This window comes from Moschus berezovskii, chromosome 15 (assembly GCF_049115385.1).
Source record: "Moschus berezovskii isolate FMDL1 chromosome 15, NW_MosBer_1.0, whole genome shotgun sequence".
In the NCBI taxonomy this organism is placed as follows: domain Eukaryota; kingdom Metazoa; phylum Chordata; class Mammalia; order Artiodactyla; family Moschidae; genus Moschus; species Moschus berezovskii.
Window position 1 is genome coordinate 69,101,263 of NC_142474.1, and position 16,424 is coordinate 69,117,686.

General features: G+C 39.9%; 1 protein-coding gene across 8 annotated transcripts in view; it reads left to right on the forward strand.

The window, feature by feature from the left end:
* The window catches only part of USP6NL (USP6 N-terminal like), a 217,159-nt gene that overhangs the window by 190,499 nt on the left and 10,236 nt on the right, over positions 1–16,424 (forward strand). For all 8 annotated transcript variants that reach the window (XM_055427518.2, XM_055427464.2, XM_055427492.2 and 5 more), the window contains 7 exons: positions 1,339–1,448; positions 3,583–3,631; positions 5,254–5,374; positions 8,499–8,593; positions 9,255–9,320; positions 9,418–9,517; positions 11,962–12,114. In XM_055427518.2, the coding sequence (XP_055283493.1) occupies positions 1,339–1,448; positions 3,583–3,631; positions 5,254–5,374; positions 8,499–8,593; positions 9,255–9,320; positions 9,418–9,517; positions 11,962–12,114 (694 nt within the window). The remainder of the gene's footprint in view (positions 1–1,338; positions 1,449–3,582; positions 3,632–5,253; positions 5,375–8,498; positions 8,594–9,254; positions 9,321–9,417; positions 9,518–11,961; positions 12,115–16,424) is intronic.

The following is a 16,424-nucleotide window of genomic DNA, read 5'->3' on the forward strand; positions in this document are numbered from 1 at the left end:
GCAGTGAAGACAGTTGTGAAACCCGTCTGCACACACAACTTTCCATTAGCTTTCTTGTGTCTTCTTTCAAATACAAGCAGACAGTGAGGAGAGGAGCTAGGAGCTAGCATGGAAAATAGGAACAAGTGGGAAAAGCAACTTATGAGAAACAGACCAAAGAGCAAGAAAACAACAGAAGAGCTATTGCGGATGTCTTCAGAGGGATAAAAAGAGATATTGCATCCATAAAACAAGTATAGGATGCTATAAAAGGAACAATCGAGAACAAGAGAGCCTATGAATATAAAAGATAATAATAGAAATGAAAAATTCTAGAGGAGGGTTTGAAAATGACAAGTGAAGAAGTTTCCCAGAATACAGATTGTGAAGTCAAAACTCAATGAGTTTTTGAGATTGAAAAGATCCATAAAATGCCCAGACCTGTGGCTAAAAATAGATCCAAACCAAACACAGAAATTGCAAGTTTCAGAACTTAGAGATAGAAGCTCCTTTCTTATAAAGAAGAAGGAATTAGAATGGCAACACTGGAAGTCAGAAGACAGTGAAGGTGGTGCCTTTTGAGCAAAAATATTTTCTAACTTAGAATTCTAAGATAGCCAAATAGCTAAGAAAGAAGGTAGACGTAACAGACATTCAGAGTATCAAAAAATTGATTTTCCACCTGTCTTTTCACAAAAGCTACTGGAGGCCGAGCTCCTCAGAACAAGGAAAGAATCCAAGAAAGATGTGAGATGCAGGAGCCAGGAAACCTAAGCAAAGCAAGGCCTAGCAGATGTTTGTGAAGGGAAGCCCCTGAGAAGCCCCACTGAGCAGCTGGTCCGAAGGCCCTACGAGCCGGGTCTGTGGGGAGTAGAGAACAGAAGGTACCTGTTCTACTAGAACAGCCAGGAGAGGTTGACAGCAGCCTAAAGTGAGCCTGGATTGAATTAGCAACACTTTATAGAAAACGAAGCCAATTGAGAAACGAGAAACCAGGCAGTGATAAGCCCCAAGGAAAACTAGAACATTATGTTGGAAAGAAGAAAGGAATCACTATGAACTGCCTCGCTTGCCTGGGAAGAGTCTTAGCAACGCAAACTCCAAACATTTTCCTTCCAAATGAAAATCTAACTGTCCTGAGAGGATGGGAGGGGGAGGAGGGAAGGCAGGGTGGAGGTGTGTGGACAGAGGGAAACCTTTCACTGCGCACCTTTTTATATTGTTTTTACTTTTGAACCATGGAAATGGCTTTCCTAAATCAAAGAAGTTTTTTAATGAGAATTATTTTACTGTTTGTCTTAGACTTTTTGACATTTGATTTCCATTAAAATGTGCTTTCTTCTCTTTTTTTCTCTTCAGAAATTAAAACACAGAGCACGAGGTTGTTCGCCTGATATCAGACAGATAGACCTTGATGTCAACCGCACATTTAGGGACCATATCATGTTTAGAGACAGATATGGTGTGAAGTAAGTGAAGTTTGATATTATAAACTATGAATAGCATTTACAAATAGTCTTTATCAACTTGAAATGTGAGTGTTTGGAATATCTTGTATAGGTGGTAATTTTGCTTCCACCTCTGAGGGTTTAAATTTTGGCAGATCCTTTGGTCCATATTACAGAAACTTTAGGATATAACTTAGCTTCAATTTTTAATCTTTCACATATATCTGTGCTATACTATTAGCTATAAATCATTTTATGATCTAGAAATTCTTAAATATATACTAGATACTCTTATTAAAAATCTCAGAAAAGAAATGAGAGATTTTGTTACTTTTTGAAAACTATGTCAGTAATAAATGCATTCTTAGACCCTTGATTCCATGCACAGGTGAAACTAAGAAAAATGGGAAATGGGTGAATAAAATGACAGGGACTGTTTAGGAATGAAATGTACAGTTTTGCTGTCCTCCATATCAGTTAAGGTTCAGCCAGAGAAATAGAAACCAGTAAGAGATGTAAACTAAGGGATTTGTTGTGGGGAATTGGCTTACAGTGTGCCAGAACTGACTAGAAGCTCAAGGTCCACAGTGCAGGTGTCAGGAAGGGCCTCGGGAGCTCTTATGACCTTTTGACCGATTGCACCAGGGCTTCCCAGATTATGGAGGGTAATCTCCCCGACTTCAAGTCAACTGATTGTGTGTCTTGGTTACATTTACAAGACACCTGTTTCACAGCCGCACCTCCATTAGAGTTTGAATATCTGGGGATTGCAGCCCAGCCAAGTGCACATAAGGAGCTCACCATCACAGACCACACTCATCAACTTACTTTTTGAATAAAGACAATAAAGTTGTACTTCCTTATAATATTCTGTACTTCCATAACTATTCTGCTTACAACTCAAAATATGCCAACCCCCTCCCGACAAAATGATGCTGAGTCCTTGGAGATATGTACTCCTTTTGCTTTGATACGTATAACCTAAATGCTGTGATATAAAGTCAGCTATTAGTAAACATCCTATGGTAGATGGGAACATAAGGGAAAAGAGAAGGAACGAAGCACATTAAAAATATATATGTATATACACAAACATATTGATACCAAAATAAGGAAAAAATACTCATACCAGATGTAGTCATCATCTCTATGACTAGGCATGTGGTCACTGCTGGCCATAACTTACCTTCCACGTCCCATCCCGTGTACCCTTTGCCCTCAGCAGGTACCTTGGCTGCTGGGGGCCCTAAACCTTTATTCCTGAAGAGTCTACCATTAGCAGTCCTGCCTGAATTTGATTGTGGTGGTGTTCCGTGGACTTGAATCACTGGGTTTGGTTATACTCAGAGGCACCTTCAGTATTCTCTGTGTTCCAGACGTGCTCTTGCTTACATCCACCATGTCCTAGCAGCTCACCTTTCCCCTTAACGACCAGGATCAGTTACACCAGCCGGTACACTAGCCTCCTTCTTTGCCTGCTGATTGAGGGTCATGAGGAGCCCATAGTGGTAGGGGTGGCCAGCCTGGCTCCTAGTTCAGTGGAAGTGTTTGTCTCCTAGTGGGGACACTCCTCTCTTTGGAGCCAGGACCTCTAGAGCAGCAGAGCCTAAGGTTGATGGAGCAGAAAGCAAACATGTTAGTGGATAAGAGGTAACAGTGGGTGGAGCCACTCCTGTTCCCATCCTTGGATCCTGGGCCCTGGGAATCCTGGCCAGGGGAGAGGTGATGCCAGTCTTGGAAGCTGATTTCCAGCGGACACCACCCCCTAGGGGACATGCATCCACCCTGCAAGGTGCTGCAGGATGCTGGGTGAATGAGGCTTCAGAAGGCTGGTCCACAGCTCCGTCCAGCCAGCCCCTTCTGTGGGTATGATTCTGTAGTGAGAACAGGTCACTGAAAGAGGACAACAAATTGAAGGCATGGTGATGTGCTTTGTGCTTTTTGTTATAAATCCTTTCTGTCAAAATGTTATCTAGCCTCAAGTTTAGACTGTGTAGAGTATTGTTTAAGTTTGAGCTTGGGGTCATTTCTTTATAATAGTAGCTTTATCTGGATTATCTATTTATCATCAGTCAAACTGTTTTTTTTTTTAAGTTCCTAATTTTAAAAATTTGAAAAAACTAAATTGTGTTCCATGTAAATTTCTTTTCTCTAGGCAACAATCCCTGTTCCACGTTCTTGCTGCATATTCTATTTATAATACGGTAAGTTGGCGCCTGCCTGCCCACAGCTCTTTGAGCTGTGTTCAGAGCATCTGGAGGAAATCTTTGGGCCTCCTTCCTGAAAAGCCCCCATGACCTGTGTTGCTTCATCTCAGGACTGGACAGTCTGCGTGGACCTTCCCAAGGCTCCCTCATCCACCCCAGGGGATCAGAGCAGAGTTGCTCGGAAAGTGGAAAGAACCACAGTATGACAGCAAAGCTCACTTTTCTCCCCTTACTACAGGTTGCTTAGTTTTGTGGTGGTGTTTTTCTTGTTTTTATTTTAAGCACTTAGGACTGGGAATCAGCAGGGCAAGAGGGGCAGGAGGTAGTGGCTAGATTAATTCTGCTTGACTCTTGGTGATTCTTCGTTCCCCTCGGAGGTTGCCTTTCAGAATCACATTTCATTTATTTGGTGAGGTCTGGATAGCAGACCGTAGATACCTACTTGCTGTCTCCTGGAGTAAGCCAAAACTAAACGTTTTGGTATTAGAACATGTTATTCTTAAGACATTGATTACTCTTGAGGGAGAGAGATTTGGGGGAAGAGATCAGCTAGTGTCAACACCAGTATAGAGGCCAAGTAAATGCTTTGCTGACTGGATTCCAGGAAGGACACCTTGAACCTTGAGGTGTACCATTTCTATTGTAATCAAAATGTTTAAGTTACAAGGGACAGAAATTCACTCAAACTAGGGCAAGTTAAAAAGGAATTGATTAAAGGGACATCTCATAGAAATGAAGCTGGGGGTGGCTGCTGGAGCTGGAGGGTGAGAAGCCTACAGGGAGAAGAGCTACTCTTTCTGTCTCGCTCGGGGCCACGTGGTGATTGTCTCTGGAAACTGTTCATTGTACTGTTTGTCTCTTCAGATGTCTCTCTTTGCCTATTTATCTGTTTTTCTTAGGCTGCTATTGTGGCCATAGCCTCAGTGTGGGCATTCTGTTCAGCTACATACCGCCATGTATGTAGTTGTGGCTATAGTCAGTTTTCCCAGAGAAACGTGAGTAGTGAATGAGTAAAACTGTCGTGCAGCTGAATCAGTGGTTCCCTGGGGTTAGGTGTCCTTGTCTCCATGAGCTGTGGTTCACATGTCATGACGTGGATCCCTAAGGCCATGTGATGTGACACATCAGTGTCATTATGTGTAATTATGGGACAGTGGGCAGTTCTCAGGGAACGGGCTTAGACTGGAAGGGTACCCCAAAATGTGTCTCCATAAAGATCTGGAAATCTAGAGGAGAAAAGACATCCAACTGGGAACTGTGCAAGGAGAGAAATTTGCCAACATCTGAGCAAAGAGGAGGAATATTGAGCTGAATCACACATAAAACAGAAATATAAACAGTGCTCTTTACAGAAGGTGTAATAACAGTATTGAGCCGAGGTCAGTAAAGTGCTTTTAGGTTAGACTTGTCCACACTTCACTGCATTTATTCTTCAACACAAACATAGTCTTTAATAGCGTGTGGCTCAGTACTGTGAGGGTTGTAATATTTCTCTGTAGAACTGTGCATTAAGTAATGTATTTAGGCATTTTCTGTTTTCTACATCAGTTTTTCATACCTGCATGTACATGTAATTTTATCTTAAAAACCCCAGTTTCTCTGTTCTTGTTTCTCTTTAGGAGGTTGGATACTGTCAGGGGATGAGCCAGATCACAGCCTTGCTCCTCATGTATATGAACGAGGAAGATGCCTTCTGGGCCCTGGTCAAGCTGTTCTCAGGTCCCAAACACGCCATGCATGGTAAGAGGACCCTGAGGTTGACCATCAGCAACAAACAAGGGAGAGAGAGAGACCGGCAGGTTCGAACAAAGTCAGACTTGGGGGCGATACTTGGTAGAGTCAAGTATAGAAACTTGTCTAGGGGCGTGTTTAATTTATTAGTATTTATTACTGATTTCTTATTTAATTCTTCTTCATTGAACTTTTCTAAGTTTTTCTGTTCAGATTTATATTCCTTCATCTTTACTACAACATATACTACTGATGTTTTAAAATTCTTTCCTTACTTGCCCTAGTTGGGAGAAACTAGGTTTCGAAGAATTTAGGAAAAACTGAATTATTGGAAGCTTTTGATCAAAACTGTCAGTCAGTCAGTCATGCCTTCAGTGAAATGTCCACTGTTGACTGGATATTGTGGTTTATACCAGTTTGTTAGAGAATATTAATTGAGAAATGACAGTGAGGTGTTTAAAGGCAAGGTCCACAGTAATTTGCTATGTCAAGTATGTGTTTTAGTTCTTTGAGCGTTAAAATTGATTCCATCTTACAGTAAAAAAAGTTGATAACATATGCTGGGCACTTTGATATTTCAAAGCTTGTGTAATTTTTTGGTTTTCAAGTTATTACACTGTTTTGAATAATATTTTCCTTATACTTGCCAAGCATATGCAATAAACTTAACTTGAGAGAGTTTGGATTGAAACCTCCCTTGAAAATAAAAGTGGCGTTTGTCCATATAATGCAAAATTATTTTCTCAATGCCATTGAGTGTAATAATACCAAATTAAAAACAATTTTAATACTAATCACTCTGAGAATGGACCATCATTCTCTTTGTGAACGTTGAAGCTTCATGTGGTGGGGAACCTGCCACAGGTTAAAGTGATGTTTTTAAATTTCAAAACCATGACCTTCCATAGTTTATTAGATCTCACATTCTTACCATGTGTTTATTGTCGAAGCATTGTGTGTACGTGTGTATGTTTGCATTTAGATATCTCCTTCAGTGTTTCCTGTGAATTTTAAAAAAAATAAATACTATCTGCGTGATAAGTATTTCTGGACACTGCGCATCCCATAAGTGGACTCCAGTAGTAAGACATATTACATTGAGCTGCCATTCAATAGTATCATTGCAAAAGGCATCTTGAAGAAACACAACTCTTCCTTACTAGTCTTTATTTTGCTTTAGCGTGAGATGGCATTGCTGATAATCTTGTAAGTACAGTGGAATATTAACAGCTTAAGTAGAGTAATTATGTGGAATATTGTCCAGTTTTAGAAAATCCGTCTCTTTTAACAAGCCTGATAACTTGCTTTGAGTAATTATTGTCACCAGTCTAAGCTATGTGTGTGTGTACTGTCATGTCTGACTCTTTGGTGACCCTATGGATTGTAGCCCACCAGGCTCCTCTGTCCATGGGATTTCCCAGGCAGGAATACTGGAGTCGGTTGCCATTTCCTTCTCTAGGGGAGCTTTCCAATCCAGGGATCAAACCTACACCTCTTGTGCTTCCTGCATTGGCAGCTGGATTCTTTACCACTGCGCCCCCTGGGAAGCCCCAGTCTAATCTACAAAGCAGTATTTATTTTACTATTCTAACATTTACATTTGCAAAGCAGTTTAGGTCATTATTATGGGTAAGTTTGTACCTAGAGATACTTGTTTCTAGATCTGCCTATGAGATTTTATAACTGAAGGTTACCTCAGTTCTTTGCATTTCCTATATGAAGCTGTATCACTCACAAAAGTGCAGTGTGAGGGCTGAAGCATGAGATTTAAAATACCAAGTCTGGGACCCCACTGAAAAGGGAAGCGGTGTTGGGTATCTTAGCATCCTTGAGCTTATGTTTATTACTGAAGGAATTGCCTTTTTCAAAATCAGACTTTTTCTTGAGTTCCTTCCAACTCCCATTCCTCTCAAATTGACCATGAAAGTGGCCGAGAGAGAGATAGATTTTTTTTTTTTAATGAAATCATTTCACCAGAAAATATTATTAGTAGGGGAGGAATTTTCTATCTCTGGAGATATTTACACACTCCTTAGAAAGCTGAGAATCAGTTAAGAAATAGCCCTTCCCCAAGGATCATAAAGCAGTTCTTCCTCGAAGTGTTCCTCGGTTTCTTGCAGGGACATAGTTTTACATTTTGGAAATATGTATTCTGTGGGGAAATATTGGACTCCAAGATCAGATAAGTCTGGGAGATGAGGTAAACCAAGAAAAACAAGTGTCTTTAGTCTATAAAACAACTTAGAAACATTCAGAAGCTCATATGCCTGTGACCATATACAAAAAAGGGTATATGTGACATACAGTATTTCTCATGGATTCTTTTAAAAACATAGAACACTTTTTAACGTCTTTTGAAGTTACCTAGAACCCAGGCTGAAAAACTCATATGGAGAAATCATAAATTCATTGTGTATGCGTCCTTTTTAATGGTCTATTAGAATATTTGAAAGGAAATTTGTGAATAAAAATAGATGGAAATTTCTGTCAGTTACATACACAAAGTTAATACTAACTTCCCATTTACAGTTACTTCCTAGAAATCTTATAGATTGTATTGCATAATCATTTGGGATAGAATATGTAAACATTGATTATACAGTGCGCATATGTTTTAGCTTATTAAATATCACTTATAAAAAGGATTAAAAAGTGATATTAACCTGGGAAGCATGGTTACTCTAATGATACTGTTAGAGTAAGCCTGAAAAAAGTAACACAATGTTTGTTTTATATAATGGGGAAGCAAAATAAGTAATCAAGATTAGAATAATTTATAGAAGAAGTGTGTATTTAAGATATCACCCAGTACTTCAAGTAAACAGATAATCTTGATAAAAAGCTTCAGTTCCATTTTTTCTTACTTTCTTAGTTTCCTTTTTAATTCAGAAATACTGTCCTCTTTTATACTTTTACAAGGTGATAGGCAATCCTTAGCAAACACATACTAGGCTATCAGTTTTCAATAATCAAAGCTTATACATAATTGTTTCCTTGGAGAGAAGTAAAAATATTTGGGTAACTACTGGGTTTGTTTTTCTTGTTGTTAACAGCTAAAAGAAATATGTTGCATTTTAAACTAGGGATTTCTGTTGTTATTATTTATGAAGTATTGTTTTTGTTTGTATTCTAGGATTTTTTGTCCATGGTTTTCCCAAACTCTTGAGGTTTCAAGAACATCATGAAAAAATACTGAATAAATTTTTGTCCAAGCTTAAGCAGCACTTGGTAGGTAGATATGACCTTGACTTACACCCATCTATACCAAGAATAAAGCAGCCATTGGCCCCTATTACTCTACTGGTGTACAGTCCCATCCATTTCATTTACTGAGCGGTTATAGTTCCTGGTTGCTCAAAGGACATTAGATCTGTGAAATTTAGTACCGATGAACTATCACAGCCCTAACTCATAGCATCAGTCGCCTTTGAAGCCGATATATAATAATACAAACAATATAGTTTATAAGGATATGTGATTTCCCAGTGATTTAGGAGGTTTTTAAATTGCACTAAAGTATTTACACTAAAATATTTCAAGGATCATACAGACTCGTCCTCAGTGAATCCCATGCACCCTCCTCTGAAAAAATACAGTAATTTAGGAAAGCAAGGACGCTTCCTTTTAGAATATATTAAAAGAGAATCAAAGGATTGTATTACAGTCTTGTCTCATGAGGGGTTTATTCTTAGGGTGATTTTCAAAAGTACAACTGAGGAAGAAGAGAGTCAGAAGAGAAAAAGTGGAAATACTCCAGCACAGAGATTTGTAATGATTGGTTTTGTTTAGCTGTGACAGCTACCTCCAACAACCTAACTTTTAGTATTTATTATATTGTCGTATTTTGTGTGCAGCAATCCAGAAATTGTGAAATTTTTGTTTTTTCCAGGATTCTCAAGAAGTCTACACAAGTTTTTACACAATGAAATGGTTTTTTCAATGTTTCCTTGATCGGGTGAGTATTTATTTTAAAAGTCCAATCATAAATTTAAAAATACCAGATGAGGACAAACTGTTGATCTTATTTCTGTTTTTTTTTTTTTAAATTATAGACGCCCTTTACACTAAACCTCAGAATATGGGACATCTATATCTTCGAAGGAGAACGAGTTCTTACTGCTATGTCTTACACAATCTTAAAATTACACAGAAGTAAGAAAGTGTTTAATTATAAAGATTTCACAAAAATCTAGCCTTGTTTTAAATGTTGACTTCTCATTACCCACCCAACTTCAAGGTCATTTCCTTTTAGTAATGAGTTAAAAATTCTTTAAAATCAGTGAAGAAATTATCTTCAGTTGGTAGTTTTCCCTCATTGGTTCTTCCTCGTGACTAGAAGCTTACTCATTGCAAAAGTCTTTTATTTTCTGTCAGTTTCATCTTCACATTTAAGTAGAATGCAGTATGTTGGTTTTACTACTAATAATATTCCTACTAGTTATTTGTTTCCATGGTGTGTGTGTGGGGATGTCCCTTATCTTTATTTTTTTTCATTGATCTGATTCTTATGTTTAATAGGAAAGGGAGAGACCAAAGAAGCCAGGCCCTTTAGTTAACAGGTCTAGAGAGGGTGTTTTCTGTGATTGCTTCACCAGGAAAAGAGCATCCAGCCCCACGCCACAGACCAGAGTTGGGGACCCTCCCCCTATCTCCCTGTCTGGCTGCTTTGTGGCCTCCATAGCAAGTACCCTCCAGGCCCACAGTTGTCCAAATGTAGCAAAAGACCTTCAGTTGCAATATTGCAAGGGCTAGGTAAATAGGATATGCTGTGCCTTACTCTGAAAGTTAAGAAGTGAGAGTTGCTCTTTATGAATGTGAGGGACCTTATTCATTTTTAAAGTCTTAAACTACCCTTAAAACTTATGGTACTCCTTTTGTGACCATGCAGAGAAGGCAAGAGAAGCTCCTCACCCAGCACCTCCAGCCTACGGCACAGCCTGAGTTCACGTTCACTGTATACTCTGCCCTCTTGCCTTGTTCTTGAATGGTCATCTCTTCAGTTTCCCAGCTCAGTGATACATTAGCAGAGTGCTTGGGGTCATGTTCTGTAGTTTTCCTCCCTGCTGTGGCTTTGTTCTAAGAACGTCCTTGGTACTTTGATAGGAAACGGTTTGATTGCTTACTTGAAAAGCATGGTCTTCAGGAGCACCAGATTATTCAGATTCTAGATAAGACTGAAACTTTAAAATCACATCTGTGTTGTTTACTCTGAGAGAAGAGGATTCAGAAGTCTTGTGGTTCATTTCCCTGCCTCCCCAACACCAAACCACAGCCCTAAGATGAAACAGTTTGGCAGTGAACTGTCTCCCAAAACTCAGATCTGTGGTCATAACCACAGGAAATCAGTCAGTCTCCCTCCCCGCTCTCCCCACCATGTCCTTCTTTTCTCTCTCTCTGGATTATGAACTGACCAAGATGTAGAACAGAAGCATACTCCGTGTTAAGGTATATACTTACTAGTTTAACATTCCTTTAGCAGTGAGAAAGCCCCATGACTCTCTTCCTCCTCTTAAATTGTGTTTCACTTATGACTCTTAATTTTGACAAGTAAAGTTTCTCTAATCTTTGTAAATTAACCTTAAGCACAACTACTTTATATCCTACTATATCATTAGGTTAAACTCTGGAAAACCTTTGCTGTTGTGTATTTTTTCTTCATTAGGAATACAGAGATCAAGGACTTACATGAAGTTCCTTCATCATATAAAACTTCAAAAACTGTGTCTGGGCCAGTAGTTCCCTGAGGCTGCTAAGATTTTTTCGTTTTTTTCCTGATTCCCTTACCAATATTTAGAGGCATTGTTATTTAAGGAAAAAAATCACACTGTGATTTTAAACAGTGAAAAATAAAAAAGAGAAGCAACCTAAATGCCCAGTATTAGAAGACCAATTATTAATAAATTTAGCGCATACACACAGTGGATTCTTATGCAGTTGTTAATAATGCTCGCATAAAATCATACTTGTTGAAGTGAGAGGTATCAGTGATATACACCGTTGACTGGGGGAAAGCACAGAGGTGAATAACGTGTAAAGTATCGTTTGTTTCTGTAAATTGAACTGCATGTACACACAACTGCTTGTAGGGCACTGGCATAATATCAATACAGATGAAATTAATAATCCAGATTTTCAAGAAATTTGCAGAGGGGCATTTGTGGTTTAGTGGTAGAATTCTTGCCTCTGAGATTTTTGAGAAATTCTGAGACAGTTAAAATACAGACCTAGAAGTGGCTATGCCTGTGGCAGTCACAGCTCTTATCAGGAAAACACATACATCATCCTGGATGGTCTTTGTCAGTCTAGGGTCTCTAGGAACTCTTGCTCTGAGGAAATATTAATACCCAGGTATGGTTATTCTTAGACCTGTGAGAAGGTATTTAACAGCATTCACCTCTCCCCAGTCCCCCAAGGCTACCTGCTTTTCTCTGTGCTTTAATATCAGGAAACAGTTTTGTCCTAACTGAGTTTTGGTGATATTCATAAGGCTGTTTGGAAGTTGTATGCAGTGCACTCTTAAAAATAGACATCAGAATAAAATACGTTATCTTCTCAACCTAAAGTAGCCATTGTATATTTTTCTCATCTTTTCTTAGAACATCTTATGAGATTGTCCATGGAAGAACTTGTAGAATTTCTTCAGGAGACCTTGGCAAAGGATTTTTTCTTCGAAGATGACTTTGTAATAGAGCAGCTCCAGATTTCTATGGCAGAACTGAAGCGGGCAAAGCTCGACCTTCCAGAACCTGGTAAGGAAATAGCCAGACGCTTTATGTGTAACTTACAGTTAAGATCAGGAGATACTGTGCAGTTAACATGGCCCATTGCTGTGTGAAAACGTCTGCATACTTGTGATGACATCATGTAAATCAGTGTCTTGTTGGCTGTTTACGGCTTCATTAAGAAAGAGCAAATATTCATTAAATCTGCCTCTCCTAGTTGGAAAATTAGGACGTTTAATAGATAATGTTGTTTCAACAGAAGTTAACCATGGCTTTAAGTTACCATAACAATCAGCACCCTTTACTTTCATCATTACTTGTAGAACCACATGCAGTATTGGAGCAAGTAGAAGTCCCATTTTATAGAAGAGGAAACTGATACTAAAATGCTAAATATGAAGCCTGCAGATAGCAGAGTCCGAGTCCGAGGTTCCTGACTGCTTATCCCTGGTTCTTTGCAATATACTGCGGTGTAGATAATATATTTTATTCACTTATTCCAAAACATCTTCCAGTGCCTCCTGTTAGGTTTTCTGCTAGGTGCTGTGTTGGGGACTTAACAACTAAAAAGAAAGACATTCCTTCTGTTCTCAGGGTGCACGGAGGAGACCCAGAATTTATGCAGTCACAGTAGAGTATGAATAGAGTCATAATAGAGCTAGAAACGGGCTTCCCTGGTGGCTCAGAGGTTAAAGCGTCCACCTGCAATGTGGGAGACCTGGGTTCGATCCCTGGGTCGGGAAGATTCCCTGGAGAAGGAAATGGCAACCCACTCCAGTATTCTTGCCTGGAGAATCCCATGGACGGAGGAGCCTGGTGAGCTACAGTCCACAGGGTCGCAAAGAGTCAGACACGACTGAACGACTTCACTCACTCACTCAGAGCTAGAAACAGGGTAAATAGGGAAGGGTGGATGAGAGGGAAAGAAAAAAGAAAATGCAGAGCGAGCCCAGCAGCAAGAAGTTTTCAGAACACACTTTTGCTAAAACCAAGGTGCTTTGCTTTTAGTTATTTAAGTGCGAGGAGTCTAACCGGTGTTTCCCCGAGGTTGGTTTTGCGCCCTCAGTGCACTGGTGGCGTGTGGGCCTGTACTTCTGCTCCGGGAGGCCCTCCTCTGTCACGTGGGGGCGCCCCTTTCTGCTGCTTCCCTGTCACAGGGAATGCGTCTGGAGTAGCAGTTACTAACTATATTCTTGCTGTTCCAACATTTATTTTTAAATGACTTACCTACTTTTAAAAAGAGTTTAAAACAAGTTTTAGTAAAAGACATATATTAATAGAAAAAATATATATAATAGAACTGTTTAAACATGAGTATAAGATATCCAAACCTGTGTAATGGAATGGACTGATTTAGCATCTAACTAGCAGCTAGTGTTTATTGAATGTCTGCTCTGTGCCACATTCCACACACATCGTCTCATTTAATCCCTCAAATAACTTAACTTTTAGAAAATACTCAACCTCAGTCTACACATGAGGAAACTTGGTGGCAGTAGTTTGTAAGATCTTTTTACAGTAGAACAGAGATAGAGGGGGTGGGGGTGGATAAAAGGAGAGGGGTGGATAAATAACCCCAGAGCTGGGTTATTCTCCAGGCTGATGTTTTCTCTGCTTGGATACAGAAAGCCGCTGCAGTCTTCCGAGGCAGGCAGTCTGAGGGACTTGTAGTTGCTCATGGTGTCCACTGGGTGGTGACAGAGACCTGAGTAAGATGAAAGATGGAGCAGCCAGAAGGAACTGAAGAGACTCCCTTTTTTTTTTTTTTTTTAGGGATGCTAAGGAGTGTTCTTTTTGTTGTTGTTGTTTTTAAGAAAAAAGTGTTATTCAAGAAAAATAAGAAACTTTTTGCCTTTATTCTGAAATATATCAAGTTACAGTTCCCCCCCTTTTTTTTTGAGCAGAGTAGTCTAATTCTTGGCAGTGGCATAAAGATATTTACCATTTATGTGATGGAACCCTAGTGAAAAGTGTCATTAGCGTGGTATTTTCACAGAAGCGTCCGTGTTGTGTGTGATGGGAATCACGCTGCTTTCCCACTTCTTCATTTAAACTCCTGGTTTTCTGGGGAGGACGTGAAGAATAGAATTTTAGGCAAGGAGCTAAAGTGAGGTGAGCAGAAAACAATGTCACGTCTGTTGAAAAGAAGTCCAGAATCAAAGTATGGATAATAAATATTAATACTTATTGCCTATTTATAGCCATGTTCGGCATCAGTTATGCTTGAATCTTTTAGTTATACCCCGTTGCTTAGGGGTGAAAGGAGATATTTAAACCAAAGACTGAATGCAGCAGTGTGTGTATTGGGCACGTTGGCGGGGGGAGGGTGTGTGTGTGTGTGTAGTTTGAATCTGTGAAAGATACTGTCCAAGAATGTTTAATGCTTATACGGATCTACTTGTGTGGGAAAAGGGCAGAGAATGTTTATCAGCACGTGAGACTACGACATATGTCTTCAGCACATGAGACAATGGTATGTGTACTTCAGAAAGGAATCACTTTATAATGAAGTCGGAGAATATTTTTCTTCTGGTCCCGTACTTAGACACGGAGGTCAGCTCTCCTGGGCGCAGGGCCCCTGGGTTTTGCTGCTGTGGTTGCCAGGCGAGGCCTGGGCCTCGCTCAGTCCAGCAGCAGCCTCAGGAGAGCCAGTGCTCTGCTGTGGGTGTCTGCCCGCTCCATCGCCCCCATCACTTCCCCTGATTCTGTCCTAGCCTCCCCCTGCCCTTTCTCTTCCTTCTGCTTGGTCCCTCCTCTCCACCCCTTCAACTCCTCTTCTTGAGACAGGCCCTTCCCACTGCCACAGAGGCCCTTAGAAATGTGAACAAGTGTGCATTTTCTTGCCCTTGAACTGCTGAGGATTTGCACTGTTCAGAGGGGTTGGCTCAGTCACGGGATTAAACTGAACGTGGCAGGATCCACATGTCACGCCACATGTCAGCGCCTGCTGGTAGAAGAGGGAAGTGGGTGCGGATTCACGGCCCTACCCTGCTCCCCCGTCACAGGTCACTGTGGACAGTAGTTGCTGTCTGACGCTGTTTTAAGTTATGCAGATCCCAGCACTGCGGTCCGGCCCTGGTGCCTGGGAATACACTTATCCCTCCCGCGTAGGCCTCCTAGCTTAACCTTCATTACTGTCCATAATATGGGGAGGAGTTAGGGTTTTTAAGCACTTAGGTTTTAGAAGGCTCTTTCTTATATGCTTGTCTATTGTGTCTTTCAAAGTACTCTCCATTTTTCCTACTTATAATCTTTATGGGAACTAGGGGCTGTATCCTCTAAATATCTTGGTTCAGTTGAGGTATTCATCAATATCCCTTACAGAGTCCCCCTTCCTAGTGAGAGACTGACATTCAGCAGTTAATTATAGACATCATGTCCTTTTGTTTGCACTGAATTTTTTTTTTCCTCCAAACCCTGCTATATCTAGTTTCTTAGCTATATAGATCGTGGGTATTTATAACTGTTATGTTTCTGTACTGTTTATTTGAGTGATACATCATTACTCTAATTAAGATTAATTACATATGAATGAGTGGACATTTTGTCAAATCCTTACTTGTGATTCTGTTACTATTTTAGACACTAGACCGCAAAATAAGTAGGACTGCACTTTGAGCCGGTTAGCAACTCCTAAGGTGAAAGGGAGATGTATTATGGATGACCGTGAAAGACCTTTCAGGAGCTACTTTTTGGATGTTTTAGAACAGTTGCAGATTTTTTCCCTCCCGGTGTGGATTTTGGCTTCTTGACCATTTAGTAAATGGAACATGCTAAAATTTTCTTTTAATTCTAATACGATGTGTAGATGCATAGAATATTAATGTCTCTTCTTAGAGAAATGTGTATATTGGCTTGAATATAAAGTAGTGTTAAGTGTAAGGTGAATAATTTTCTTACCCTTTATATTGAAAAATTAAAAATCCCTCATATGTATAACACATACCTTTCCATTTTGCTTCAGGCAGGAAATTACCACCTCAGTCTGTTACTTCCTCCTCATTTTTTCATTCCTTTTCCTGAGAAATACAGGCCTTATATTTGTAATTCTGCATTTTACCGTGCATCCTATTAGTCTTTGCTGATGCATGCCTTTTATGTATCCAGAAGATTTCAGGATGGAAACCGCTGGATGTGAGAACACAGGGACGGGATATGATGTGATATTATTTTCCCCAGGTGCTCAGTTCTCGCTCTGTCTTCTTTCCTCCCCCCTTCTTCCTTCCACTTTACCTAGAACAGCTTTGTTTATATTTTTTTTTATTTATTGGAGTTTCATATGAGAGTTCGTTTGGGAAAGAGAGTTTCCTTTTAAAAAGTTAATAAAACAACTGAAT